This window comes from Mauremys reevesii, linkage group 10 (assembly GCF_016161935.1).
Source record: "Mauremys reevesii isolate NIE-2019 linkage group 10, ASM1616193v1, whole genome shotgun sequence".
NCBI lineage: Eukaryota > Metazoa > Chordata > Testudines > Geoemydidae > Mauremys > Mauremys reevesii.
This window is the reverse complement of record NC_052632.1, coordinates 35,333,048-35,347,076: the sequence shown is the minus strand read 5'-3', so window position 1 is coordinate 35,347,076 and position 14,029 is coordinate 35,333,048. Positions and strand designations below refer to the sequence as shown.

General features: G+C 38.1%; 1 protein-coding gene across 5 annotated transcripts in view; it reads left to right on the top strand.

Annotated features, from left to right (window-relative positions):
- Positions 1-14,029, top strand: part of SCAPER (S-phase cyclin A associated protein in the ER) — a 354,496-nt gene that overhangs the window by 274,209 nt on the left and 66,258 nt on the right. For all 5 annotated transcript variants that reach the window (XM_039490831.1, XM_039490828.1, XM_039490827.1 and 2 more), the window contains exon 26: positions 8,102-8,331. In XM_039490831.1, the coding sequence (XP_039346765.1) occupies positions 8,102-8,331 (230 nt within the window). The remainder of the gene's footprint in view (positions 1-8,101; positions 8,332-14,029) is intronic.

The following is a 14,029-nucleotide window of genomic DNA, read 5'->3' as shown; positions in this document are numbered from 1 at the left end:
TGAAGAGGAAGAGCTTATGAGAGCTGCATGGGGGAGACTGAAGGTACTAGGAGGAGCTGTCAACAAGATAATTTGCAACACGCACTGTAGGGGAAGTGCAGAGCTTCTTCACTCCAGGGTAGCTAAAGCAGCTGCAGAGCTTCTCATCTCCAAAGCACCATCCAAGTTCAAGAGGTGCTTAAATAAACTGCTCCCTTTCTGACTTCACCTCCAGTTGGAGGATTGAGGATCATCACCCAAAAGAAGCAGATATAGGGGAAACCCACTTAATTAGGATATCAGGCCAACCTGATCAAGGAGCTTCTAATGTAATAGAAGGCATGCTTCAGTTTTGGCATGTAAAATGCATCTGTCACCACTAGCATCTTTTATTTCGTTGCAATCCCGTAACTAAAAAAATGGTTTGAATCCATTTTTATATTTTATTGTGCAATTTGTGAATCAGTTTGCTTTTGAGAGGAGACCTTGTATGTCACATTTCACCCTAGAATGAAAGTTTAGAGCCAAATTGCAAACCGTTCTGAAAAATGGGTTTAGAGTACAAATGCTGGCAGAGCATATCCTGCTGTGGGCTGAATGGCACTGCTGTAATATTCTGGTTAAATTGGTAGCCCTTCTTCTTTGGAGAGGGAGTGTGTTTTGATGTTTCTGCCTAAAGGTTGAAGGATTGGAAATGCCAGAAGCTAAAGAGCTCTGTTTATTCCTTGGCCAGGTACAGTTAGACAGCTGTAATGCAAGCTTTCTCTATACCCAGCCTGCTATTGACCTCAGCCCTGACCTGCACAGACCACCCACCTTAGGGGTGAGCATTAGCTCAATTTTCATAGCTTAATTGTTCAGTTCATATAGGGAGAGCCACTAGTATTTACTGCGAATACTATGAAAAACTGCACATTTTCCAAAATGTTTCTGTTCGGGCAAGCCCAGTGACTTTATGTCTGCAGAAAGCACAGCAACACGACTGATTGGGGGATACAAACACAAGTGACTAAGTGAGCAGAGATAACATCACAAGGTGTGCAACACCCCTTAATACAGAAATCCTGAGGGCAAGTTGCTTAGAAACCATTTGTATGAGTAAATCCAGTTACAAAATATCACCGTATTTAGATTATTTTGTGATTACTTAGAAAAGGTCTGTTTTGGGATCTATGGGCTTCTAACTTTTATAAGAGTGATTAAAAACTGCAAGTTTTCAGGGACAGATCCTCGTCTGATGTAAATTGAAAGTCAGTGGAGCTATGACATTTTCTATCAGATGAGGATCTGCCCCTCAGGCTCTTAAAAGCTTTACTTCCAATTGAAATCTTATGAATGAACCTGGACTATAACACAAAGAAATTAAAGTTTTTGAAATATAACACTGAACATTTTTCATTCGGGAACTGTTCCGGGTGGTCTATTGAGTAGACATTTGTTTTAAATTGATGTGTCTTCATGCGTATACTTTAAAATGTCAGTGATTAGTATTTCATTCCCTTTTATACAGCAAAATTTAATGCATTGAGATAGATATAAAATATAGTCAGTCTGCAAGGGGATATTTAAAATAATGTAAAATTCCATCTCATTCATTAATCACGAAGTTCTGTCTAGCTCGATCAATGCTGCAGAGATTGTAGAGTAGAGAATGCTGTCCCCTACCCAGGCTAAAATCACAGTTCCTCAATCTGACAAAATCTGGATGTAAGGCCCAGAATTAGTTCTTTTGTAAATCCAGACCTGTGTTTCTCTGCTCCCTTTTAGAGCTAAGGGCTTGTATGGAGTTATTCAGGAATAGCTAACCCAATGGGGCAAGCTAAACAGGAACAAGCCACTCTTATTCCAAAATGAGTGTTCACACATGGAATTATTCAGCAATAGCTGCTCTTGAATAACTCAACTTGTAGACAAGCTCTCAATGGAGGAAAAGCTATCAACATTAAGACAACATCTCTATCGGAAATAATTCTACAGGCAACAGAAGCAACTCAAAAGAAATGGTAACATTTGGGGTGTGTCTCTGAACATTTTACATGTACTTTCTTTTGATATCTTATGCTAATGCCTGTTGAGTGCATATTAAATTCTGTAAAGGTAACATTCAAAGTAACATACAATGGATTGTATACAGAAGTGCATTCTTGATTTGAAATTCCAAATCAAGAAAACCAATATGTAGTGCTGAGAAAGAAACAGCCAATCCAAAACAGAAGCATCTGCTTCTACACCAATTGAGGTTGATGAGAGTTTTGTTGTTGCATTCAATTACAGCAAGATTGGGCACAAGGTGTTGCACTTTGATGCTCAGTGGAAACTCTTATTTCTTTCTTCAGTTGGACACATACAAAAAAAGTCAAAATGTGTGTTGTGGGTTTGTTTGTTTTTTATAGAAGTATAGAAGTACAATTGTAGTCGTGGTGTCATGAGACCTGAGAACCGGATTCTCAGCTGCGTTCAGTGCATGCTAAGTGCTTTGCTGGATCAGAGCCAGCATGCTCAGCACCTTGCTGGATTAAGTTCTAAATGGAGGGCACAGCTGAGGAGGCTATTCCAGCAAGGGATTTCCCCCACATATGGGAAGTTCTCAGTTGACCAGTTAAGCTGGCTTCAAGCTGCCATAACAGTGCAAATGGATTGCATCAGTGCCTAGAATCTGGGCCTAGGAGTCTTCCTGTGTAAAATGAGTAAAGAATTCCTGATTTAAAAATGAGTAAAGAATTCAGGGTTTGGTCTAATGCTGTTTTCTGATAACATTGTTGAAACAGCACTGTGACATTGGATAAATTGTTTTTTCTTTCTTTCATCATCAGTCACTTAAAAATGCTTTATACCAATTACCAGACCAAACCTTTTTTCAATACAGAGTTAGAGCAGTGGTGGGCAACCTGCAGCCTGCATGCGGCCCATCAGGGTAATCTGGTTGCGGGCCACAAGACATTTTGCTGACATTGACCATCCGCAGGCACGTTCCTCCCCCTCCCCACCCCACATCCCCCCACAGCTCCCAATGGGCGTGGTTCACCACCCTGATGGGCTGCATGCGGCCCACGAGCTGCACGTTGCCCACCACTGAGTTAGGGGCATATATATATCATTTAAACATTTACAAATATCAAAGAATACTGTATTTGAATATTAGAAATGAAATATTTGAAAGTTTACAAATTCATAGATAATGTTTGACACACATCATTAATTCCACACTCGAATCTTCATATATAGACAGCAGAAAAAAATTAGAATCTGAAACCTATAAAATAACCCTTCCATAATTTTAATTATCCATATCCACAATCTATATAATTATCAACAAGCAACCTTAATACATTAACTCATATACATATATTCCATATATAAATTGTAAAAATCAACTGTCTTGCAATTTTATTAATAATATAATTATTATAGAAAACACCAGTAAAAATAGAGCTCCTTGTTTAAAATAATTAGAAATAGCACAATAATATAAAATCTTTCACTTGTGTAACTAAGTGCCATGCATTTAGAAAATATAATTTAGATGTATAACACTGTAAGAAAACACAAGATCAATTTGTCTTAAATGCTGTTCATTATAACAAATGAAAAGTTGCTAATACAAAATATTAGTACTAAATAATCTTTTTAAGAAAAAGGTTGCACATCATTTTATATCTCAATTGCACGAGCAATGGCGAGTATATCTTAGTAATTTTAAACCTTGGTGTTCATAGTGCAAGGCTGCCACATTTAAAGTGATATACACATTTTACAATGCAATTCATCTGTTTCAGTAGAGAATTTATTCATTTATTTAGTAGAGAATCAAAACCATTAGGCATTAATTATTTTAGTCAGTGTAGATTACAGGAGCAACGTTGTATTTTTTCAGTCAAACTTGAATTAGCAGCTGAAGACTTCTCACTGGCTGACTTGGCTCATCACCAGAAGCCAGACTATTACAATGAGTTTTAAGTACCAACACAAGGCTCAGAGCTAATGAATAATAAAGAAATGTGCATGTTGTTCTTTGTCACCAAGTGTTACCAAATCCCCCCAGATACCTATACAGGCTAAACTATGGTGCAACAGCATTTTATGAATCCACTAGCATGCATTAATTCTACAGGATTTTAAAATTGAATGAAAGAAAACTTCAGGCAGTATTGATCATTAATTACAGGGTGGATAAAGATCAAGTTCTCTGTCATTAAATTGCTTCTACAGAACCACAGCACTGTGCTGACATCAGCACCGTTAAAAGCAGTGAGCCCAGTTAGGAGCCATGTTTCTTGATGCATGTACCTAAAGTGACAAGATTCTGTCTGTAAAGCTAGCACATCATTCATATTCCATTCACTTCTTGTTTTTTCTGTCTGTCACCAGATCCTGGAACCTCCAGTGCTCATAATGGGGCAAATCTTAAGCTGGTATAAACGGTCATACCCTCATTGACTTCAGTGAACACTAGCTAAGAAGTTGCTCCCAGTTTTGTAGCTGTATATATAATATAGCCTTATGTTTTACATGTAGTAAATCTGTCCAGGTATTACTACCATCTTTAGAGTAAGATGCTTCCAGCTGCTGATTTACTCCCTTTCAAAAATAAGCTTTCACAGCTGTGACTCAGGAGCTCCAAGCAGCACTACATATTACGTTTCTCACATGACATCATGGTTGTTGGCTTCTGTTACAATCAACAGAAAATATTCTTCATTGAGGAATTTAGGCCTCATCCAGGTGGCCTAGAGGGGAAGAACTTAATTTGCCTTTCACCAAGACAAAGATAACACCTTGGCTAAGAGGGAGTAGACAGGAGATTCAGCCAGATTTCTGGGTTTGACTGAGCCAATTAATAAGTCCCAGGTGGAGCTACCACACTATCAGTTGAATTAGAGACATTTTCCCTGTTGTCCTTAGCAGTTACAAAATATAAAGGGCATCGACAAAAGGGCAACTTTGGCTCCTGCTACTTGGTCTCATATCATGCATAATTTGAGGTTTAACCAGAAAGAGCATGGAACTAATTCCCATTGTTCCTTCTAGTTGTCATTAGCTCCCCTTGTAACACCATTAGCCCGTTTCCTCCCTTTCTGACATTCCAACATGTCATGTTAATATGACCTTGAATTTATGGAGGAGAAAGGCTATGCCCTTCAATATGAATTTGTTTCTCATCCCAACCAACTTCTCACACAAAGTCTGCTTTTCAAGGACCCTTCTCACAAGTTTCTGTTATGACATATTTCCTAATCTTTATCAGTAGAAACTGTTACAATGAATCACAGAGGCCAGGATTTCTTTTCCCATTATCTTTTGATTCTAAAATATTCCAGAAGCTTTTTGGCCCATTCTAGACTTTGGAAGTTTGAACAGATTTCCAAACAGATCATATTCTTTCAATCATTTCAATGCTACAATCCTTTCCCTTTTCCCTGAACTCTGATTTGATGCTCTTGGCCTTTGAGATTCTTGCTTCCACACATTAATTCAGAAATCACAAACGAAGTATCTTTACTCTCTGGTGATGTAGGTTTTTACCAAAAGCCTGTCCACAGTACCTACAGGTTTATCCATACTTAAAATGATGATTCATGTGAATCATGACACAATCCCAGCAGTGATACAGACATGCCTGTATATTTTTCTGGGTCTATTGAGTACAATGGAGAAATCTTCATTCATTTTAGCATCTTACTTCCATAGTGACAGCCCTCTACCCACAGTATCAGCATCAGCATCATCCCCAGAAAAGCATTTTCAGGGTATTCAAAGAAGAGATGAGCATTCAGTGTCAAGATTGGCACCAGGATTACAAGCAAAAGAGGCAGATGTGAATCAAGGAAGGAGATAGAGATGTGTCTGAGGATGCTTCTCTTGCCTAAGAAGAGCGCTTCTCTCTTTGATATGTTTAGCTTATTTGCATATTCAATTTTGTGAGTCATTCATCTGGCATTGGCAGTTTCCTTCCTCTAATCTGAAGTAAGAATGCAGCTAATGCTAGAAAGTTTAGAAACTATTTTACATTAGCTTCAATACAGCCTAAGAGCAGCTTGTGTGTAGACTGAACTATTCTTAGTCTTTCCATTAGCCATTCACTTATAAGGAGAAACAAATTCTCTAGAGAACTTTCTTTCAAGTCTATGAAGTGGGACCAATATGAGTGGTCTAGCTCAATGATGGGCATGCTTGCTAGCAGGGCCGGCTCTGCCTTTTTTGCTGCCTCAAGCAAAAAAAAAACAAAAAAACTGGGGGGCGGCTGGAGCGGCGAAGCAAAAAAAAACAAAAAAAACGGTGGGGCGGACAGAGCCAGGGTACACACTTTCGGCTAGTGGGACTCCCTGCGCTGCAGACATGCCCCGGGCAGTGGAGTGCGCACCCCAGCTAGCAGGGGGAAGGTGAGGGGGAGAGAGAAGGGGGGCAGCCAGGGCTTCCTTCAGCCAGGGCACTCACCACTCGGCCCCTCCTGCCACACCGCCTGCTGGGAGGGCTCCACGCCGCTCCGGTCGGTGGGGTTGGAAGGACGCGGGCTGCCAGGCTTGCTGCAGACCTGGCACCAGCTGGAGCACGCAGCCAGCTCCCATCAGGGCACCCCCCTCCTCCGCACCGCCGCCCCCTACAGGGTGGCCAGAGTGGCGAACAAAAAAAAAAAGAAAAAAAAAAGGGCAGCCATGCCGCCCTAGGATTGGCCGAAGCCACCCCTTATAATCTGCCACCCCAATCACGAGCTTGCTTGGCTGCCTGGAGCCGGCCCTGCTTGCTAGGGCCAGCCGGAGATTAATCTGTTTGCACTGAGATCAACAGCAAACGGTACTGGTTTTGTGCTAAGCTAGGCAGAAGCTAAAGAGCACTATTGGATTCCTTCTTGCTGACTGGAAAATTTATTTCCTGATCCGCAAGGTACTTTTCAGTTGAGACAAAAATGAGGCCACCTGTGGCTCTGGCTTGTGTTGCCTACATTTGCTGCTCAGACCTTCTAATATCCTTTTCCAATGGGTTAGATAGTGCAGCCTCCTGATTCTAATTTTTTTTTCCTGACACTGGTTTCTGAGTTCCATCCTTATCAATAACCTGTTCTGTGTTTTTCTTTAGGCTCCATAATTCTTCTGGGACAACAATATCACAAAAAAATAGATGTTCAGTTTTTACATTAAAAATCTTTCAATCATTTCTTGTGCCTCTTTGTTACTCCTGGAAAAAAATTCAAAGGAGATTTGATCTTGATAGTTGATCATTCACATGGATTACTAAGTGTGTTGCATTTTCTATCAAAAGGCTCACTTGTATGTACCATATAAGAAAGACTCAAGTCGTTCTCTACCAGCCATCCCCCATCAATTTTGTTAAATATACACCCATCACTACTGTCATAGCATTCTTCTTTCTGGGCAGGGAGAGATGGGTGGCATTATCACTGTAGAATACTTTGCAAAGTCAGGCGGGTGGATCATCAGAGTAGCAAAAGGTTCACTGTCCACAAAAGAGCACTGGTGATGCCTCTGTAACATTCCAAACCTCATGCAGCCTGAGAAGCAAAAGATCAAACCCAAAGATTTAATTTGATAAAACTGGCACTAATGGAGGAGTTAGTGAGCCATCTAATTAGTTTGTTTACTTTATAATTCATTAGTTATATTGAAAATATTTTTGTTTTTGCCAGTGAATCATCATAAGACCTTATCTATACATAATAATTAATAATAATATCTTTATATAGTTAGTTAAGCAGTCCTTTGCTATAAGGTTTCTCTTTAAGTTCATATACACTGAATTCCATTTAGGAATTACTTCATTTTTATCCATTAGTACACATTCTACACATCCATTTTTCACGCATTGTAATTGTTAGAGGTTTCAAATGGCATTCACTGGAAATGGAAGATGGAGAAATATAATCTTATAACAATCTGCCTAATAAAGGATGCAGTATTGTATTTTAATGTTCATCAATAATGCTGGAATATTGTTTCCTCAGTTATTATTTATGGTTCTAATGCATGTCTGTGTATACCATCGGGCTTTTATGATTGTTTCACTGCATGCATTAATTAAAAATATATTCTTAGGAGAACAATAATAGTCTCTTTAGTTGAATTTTACATATTTTATGGAAATGTGTTTATTGTATCTCTTTATGCAGGTTTGTGTTCCAGATGAATATAATGCAATATTAGGAAGAAGTGTAAATAAGCAAGTATTTGAAGGTTTAACAACTGGACTTCTCAGAATTATTGCTGTGGTCTTTGGGTGTCTGATCTCCAGTCTACCAGATGTAAATAATCAGCCCACTGCACCTAAAATAATACAGGAAGTGAAAAACAAGCCCTCAAAAGTTGAGGCCTTTAACAGCAGGGTTCAGGACCTGATCAGGTAAAAACTGATGAAATATCTTTAAACTTTTTATTTTAGTGAAAGAAAATTGCCAAGAACTAGCAATGGTAATAAGCTCCTCTGAACCTAACTCAACAAGACTAACACCTATGTATGGTTCAGAAGACCACTCAAAGGCTATATATATGTTTTCAAGCAAAAATGCACTTTCAGAAAACTATGGGACAAATTCTGCCCTCAAATATACATGTACATTCAAGTCCATAGAGATTTGTGCATTTATGTAAGTGAAAAATTTGGCCCTGTGATTGTCCAACTTTCTCTTCTGATGTGCAGAAGTTCCCCAACCGCAAAATACCTCCTTATTGGCACAGGAGTAAGTAACATTTACTGCAATAATATCACTGTCAATAAACATAGAATAAAGGCAACTAATGTAGAGAAAGTCAGAACAAGTTTTCATGGAGGGTATAAAACATTCTCCAAATTATGATAAATCTCTTTTTGAAAAATGCTACTATTTGCTCCTAATTGCTGCTCTTGATTATTGTTTCTATATGTTAACTACTTGCTACAGTACAGAAAGAAAGTTAGTGGCAAGACTTTCCATAGCTTTCCTTCATGCATGAATTATTCTTGTATTTGCTAGTAATTTACTTTATACACTTGAACATTTGTCTTTTATTCCCTGTAGAAATTTATGTCTCTCAGTGATGTCTGAAATATCTTTTTTTCTTCTTCTTCTTCTTCTTTTAATCATGTCGGCTTAAAGCACCTCACAGCATCAGTCTGCTAGTTTGTTTAACTGTACTGGATTAAAATCACCAAAATTCTGCCTTTGTATATGCATGTTTCCTTTATGTCAGTGGGAATCCTTGTATTATTTGGTTGATTTTTCTTTCTGTCCTTTTTTCTTAAATAAAGGTGACCAGAATTTTGCACAATAAAAGTTCCTCTAGACGGTCCATAGTTAGCAACTCTGTATATGGATCCTTACATTATTTTTATATAATATTTGTTGATTCCCAACAGTATACAAAACACAACATAAAGACAGTCTCTGGCTATAAGAGTTTACAGTATAAAAACAGACACAGATAAGACAGTAGGAGACTTAGAGATCAATAGTGTTGCTTTTGTTTTTTAATATACAGTGTGATTTGCCTTTCTTTTACTGGGCAAAAGCACTATATTCCCATATTTATCTCTTTTAATACTGAATATACAACCACTACAGGTACAATACATTGTTCTTCCTTTTTGTTCTTACTGTCATCACTTCATATTTATCTGCATTTACTTTCAAAAGTTCCTTATTCATAGACACACACAGTCTATCCATGTTATTCTGAATTATGCTGCCCTTCTTCTTTCTATTGATTCACACATTCTTACTTAATATTATTAGCAAGTTTCATCACAGTGCTATATGTTCTTTCTTCTAAGTCATTAAATAAAGTGTCCTAATATTAATCCTTGTTGCACTCAACTACTCAACTCTTTCCATCTTGGGTAGTCATTATTCCCAATTTCTTCTCTTTGATATCTAAGGAATTCTTTACTTACTCAGAACACTCCCTTAGTGAACTTTATCAGATTAGCCTTTGGTATGTTACTGTATAAAAAGCTGTCTTATTACCCACTCCTGCCAGGTGGCAAGCACACTCAATTCTCACTGATTTCAGTGGGAGTCGAGGACAGATAGGGTTGGATCTTAATAATTAGCATTGGAGTAAGCTAAGGATATTATTTAATTCCATTTTATTTTTTCAATTCTATGAGGTATGTCAAGTGTGATCATCTTTTTTAAAATCCATGCTGATTATTGACTAGCCTCAATTAAACCATAACATTCTTGATGTCTCGCTAGGTAGTCCTGGTTATTGGTTTCATTATGTCCCCCTCGGGTCTGTACTTTTCTAGATCTTCATAAATCTCTTCTCAGATCATAGTGTTACATTAGCCTCCTCCAAGTCCCGTACCTCTTATGTTTCCATAGAGGTTTCAGATCAATTTGCTAATGGGAATCCTATCTCTTTCTCTTTTGGAATAGACCCTTTGTGGTCCTAGATTTTAGCAGTCTACAGATCTTCTAATTTCATGGTCTCTTCTTCTGCTGACACCCTGATTTCGTCTTATATTTTTTTCTCCCTTGGGGAATTTGTCTGTTCTGAGCATCTGTCTTTTAACCTTTTTTGTGAGCACATGAGGCAAAGGATACATTTAATTTTTCAGTAAGGCCTACCTCTTCAGTTAATAAATTACTTTTTTCATCTCACAGAGCCTGTCTGTCTCCACCACTGACCTCTTGTTCCTTATGCACTTGAAAAAATTGTGATTTATCTTAACCTCTTCATATGCAATTTTGTTTTCATTCTCCTCTTCAGTATTTTTTTCAATTTTAGTACACTTTACTTTAATGTGCGTTTGTTGCAGACTTTCTCTATACCTTGCATTTTATATAATACTTCATAATATAACTCTTTCTTACCCTTAATTACTCTTTGCACTTCTTTGTTCATCTCTACAGACCTTTTTTACTCCTAGTATATTTATTGGCGCACACAACATTTGGGTCCACAATAATTTACCTTTCTGCACTTTCCTTTTGCTTTTTGTTTCCTTGCCCTCAGTTGTTTTATCCTATTTAATTTCAGTAATTGTTTCTCTTTTTTCTCATAATTCCATGTGCTAAAACACAAATATGTACATATTTACACATACGTGTGTTGGGGGGGGTAGGTATACGTATACACACACAAACCATATATTAGGAATGGTTGATAGCGCCATCTGTTATTATTAAGGTTGCCTGACACATCCCAATATAAGACCCTGCTTTAAATTGCTTATAACTGTGCCATACTTGAACCATTTGTGTTGAAATTTTCCATACCAGGTATCTGTCACATGCTGAATTATTTTGGAAAATTTCAGCCCAAATGGTTCAGCCATAAAGTGGTATGGGGAAAATATGTTGTTTTGACCATGTTAAAATATTCTGGCAACCTTTTCTTTGGGAAGGTTTGGTGCCCCCTTCCTTTGGTGCAGCAACTTGAAATTTGGCAGGTGGGCAACCTTTTTGAAAAATTGTAGCTTGCCCATGCTCTCTAGCGGCTTGCTAGAACTTTGCAGCTTAATTCTCTGAACATTCTTTCTGCACTGGGCATGCTGCAGCCTGAGGCAACAGGGGGCTGAGCAGAACGTTCCCTGTAGTTGCCACTCTGGGCTGCTGGGGGCTGTGCCAGAGCTGGGCATCAGAACAAAGGGTAGGAGGGCCTGTCTCTCCTGTACTCTTAAAGCCCCCTCTACTGACTGGCAGGAAGAGAGGAGAAAGCTGCCTGAATGGAAAGCAAACAGGACAAGAGCCAGACCTGGGGGATTCTGGCATTTTAAAGCTTTTGAGTGCTTGACTTTGAAACCTAAATAACATTTTTTCAGCATACTTTGTGTGTGTTACAAACATGTGCACACACACACACATACACACACCCTGTAGTTTATATAGAATGACCCCGTTTTTTATTTCAATTCAGTCCTAATGTCATATATCACTATCAAAGGCATATAATGTTTCCTCATCTTTACATCAATGATTTTGTTCTTTGTTTCTCAGAATGAAGCAGAATTGCTTGCTTGCTTTCCTTTTACATTTTAGGAACATAGAATGTTTTATGTCAAATCAGGCCATTGATCTGTTTAAGAAATCTTATCTTCTGCAATAGTTAATCCCTCAGGGTGCAAAGGAAGCCATAGAAATAAAAAATGCACCTACTTACTTGTGCAATGCTTAACATAAGGGGGCAAATTCCTTTCTGTCTCCTGCAGATCTTTTCTCACCCTAAAAGATGAGAATTGATTGCCATTATGTTAGCCTACATAGCTACAAATGATGTTAATACTTATGTAATTATCCAGCCCTTTATAAAATCCAGCCACAGTGTTTAACTCAATGACCTTCTGTGACACTGAATTCCACAGGTTGATTATACAGTCTGTACTAGTTTTTACTTTTGTTGGTTCTGTTCAAAGATTTTATAGACTAAATCACTCAGGTACTTTGTTCTTGAATGTATGACTTCATTTAGTGTTTCCTAAGTACTTGAAAAATCTCATTACTATTTTTCTTTTTGCAACTCTTTTTGGGTTTGTTATTTTCTACAGATTAGTTATTTGAGAAGTTGTGTGTTGCAAATTTCTAGTCTACCTATTCTCTTTCACTTGAACCCAGACAGACTGTCAGCTGCCCATAGTTTCTTTAAGGTCTTCCTGTTTTATATGAACTTTACCACGTTTTTTTCTAACTCCTTGTCCTGTGTCCTATCCAATGAGCAATGCTGCCTCCTTAAACCATAGATGTACTATTAGACTATACTATTAAAGTTTTCCACAAGTAATGTAGGCACCCCAGAAACCTCATGGACAGTGAATATACATGATATATGTAGCATTCAAAGGGTAATCCAGCTGCTCTGCTTTTTTCTTATCCTAAATCTTTGGCTTTCTATTTTTAGCAATTAACCATCAGAACGTATCTACTTCACTAAATACAGAATCCCGCCACCTGCCATTTCTATGTCATTCTCATTCTTTACTGTTCATTAGCTTAATGTCTTAACTAGGGTAGGAAACTGACATTTCTCTTGGAAAATGCTGGTTTATGAACTAGTTTTGCAAATTAAGTAATGTCTTAAATATATAAAAATCATCAAGAATGTTTTTATACCACTACAGGAGTTGAATACTTATGTGGTGGTACAAAAGTGTGGCAAAGGTAACATAAGAGAGCAAAGTAAATACTTTTTTTAAGTCTTAAACCCCTTGTATTTACATTTTATAATTAGTGCATTTTAAAACTTTTTTTTAAACTCTGGCATAATGTTGACTGATATAAATCTAAGAGGACAGCTGTAGGAGGAAGGCAAAACAAACAGTTGTCATAGATACCAGTGACCTCTAAAATTTTATTGTTCACATGTAGCCCTGCCCCCTTCCCAAACAGGTTTTCAAAGAGTGTGAAATTTCAGGATGTTGTATTTTCCCCATATATGAATGAGAGGGTGGGAGGTCTGCTTATTGATATTTTGTACTGCACTGACATCTGAAACGGACAGGGCCAAGCACAGGCATACCCCAGAGCTAAGAAGATACATGAGAATCAGGATAGGCCCTTCACCTGGGGCACTTTAAGGGATCTGATTCTAACAGGGGAATGAAAGGCATGGTGACAGAGTAATAGTGCAATTAGGAAAAAGGAGAGGGGTGGGTGTTTTAAATTAGCCACAAACAGATAAATTAATATTATTAATGAGAATCTTTCACCTCCTCACCACTTTATCATGTTTCTTTTTGGAGATATTTAAACTAAGATGTTTGACTAAAAACAAAGTTTCAGTGAAAATATTTGCAACTCTATGGGAAAAGTTAATGTGCACTGCATAAGCAGCACCAACTAACTGCCACACAGTTTGTGTACCACAAGAGCAGCTATGCTGTGCAGAGATACTGGAACTACTCTACCATGGGAAAAATTTCTAACTAAAAGGAAAAAGGGGAGGGAAAGCAAAGCTTTGTAACTCTACTCAGCTGTACGCTTAGTTCCGGGGGGGGGAGAGAGTGCTTCATGTCTCTCATGTTGCCCCCAAAGCCAGTTAAGGAATGGCACAGATAGACTGGGAAGAGTTTCTTCCATTTCTTCTCTGTCAGAAGTATGATAGCTTACAGCACATTGCGTCAA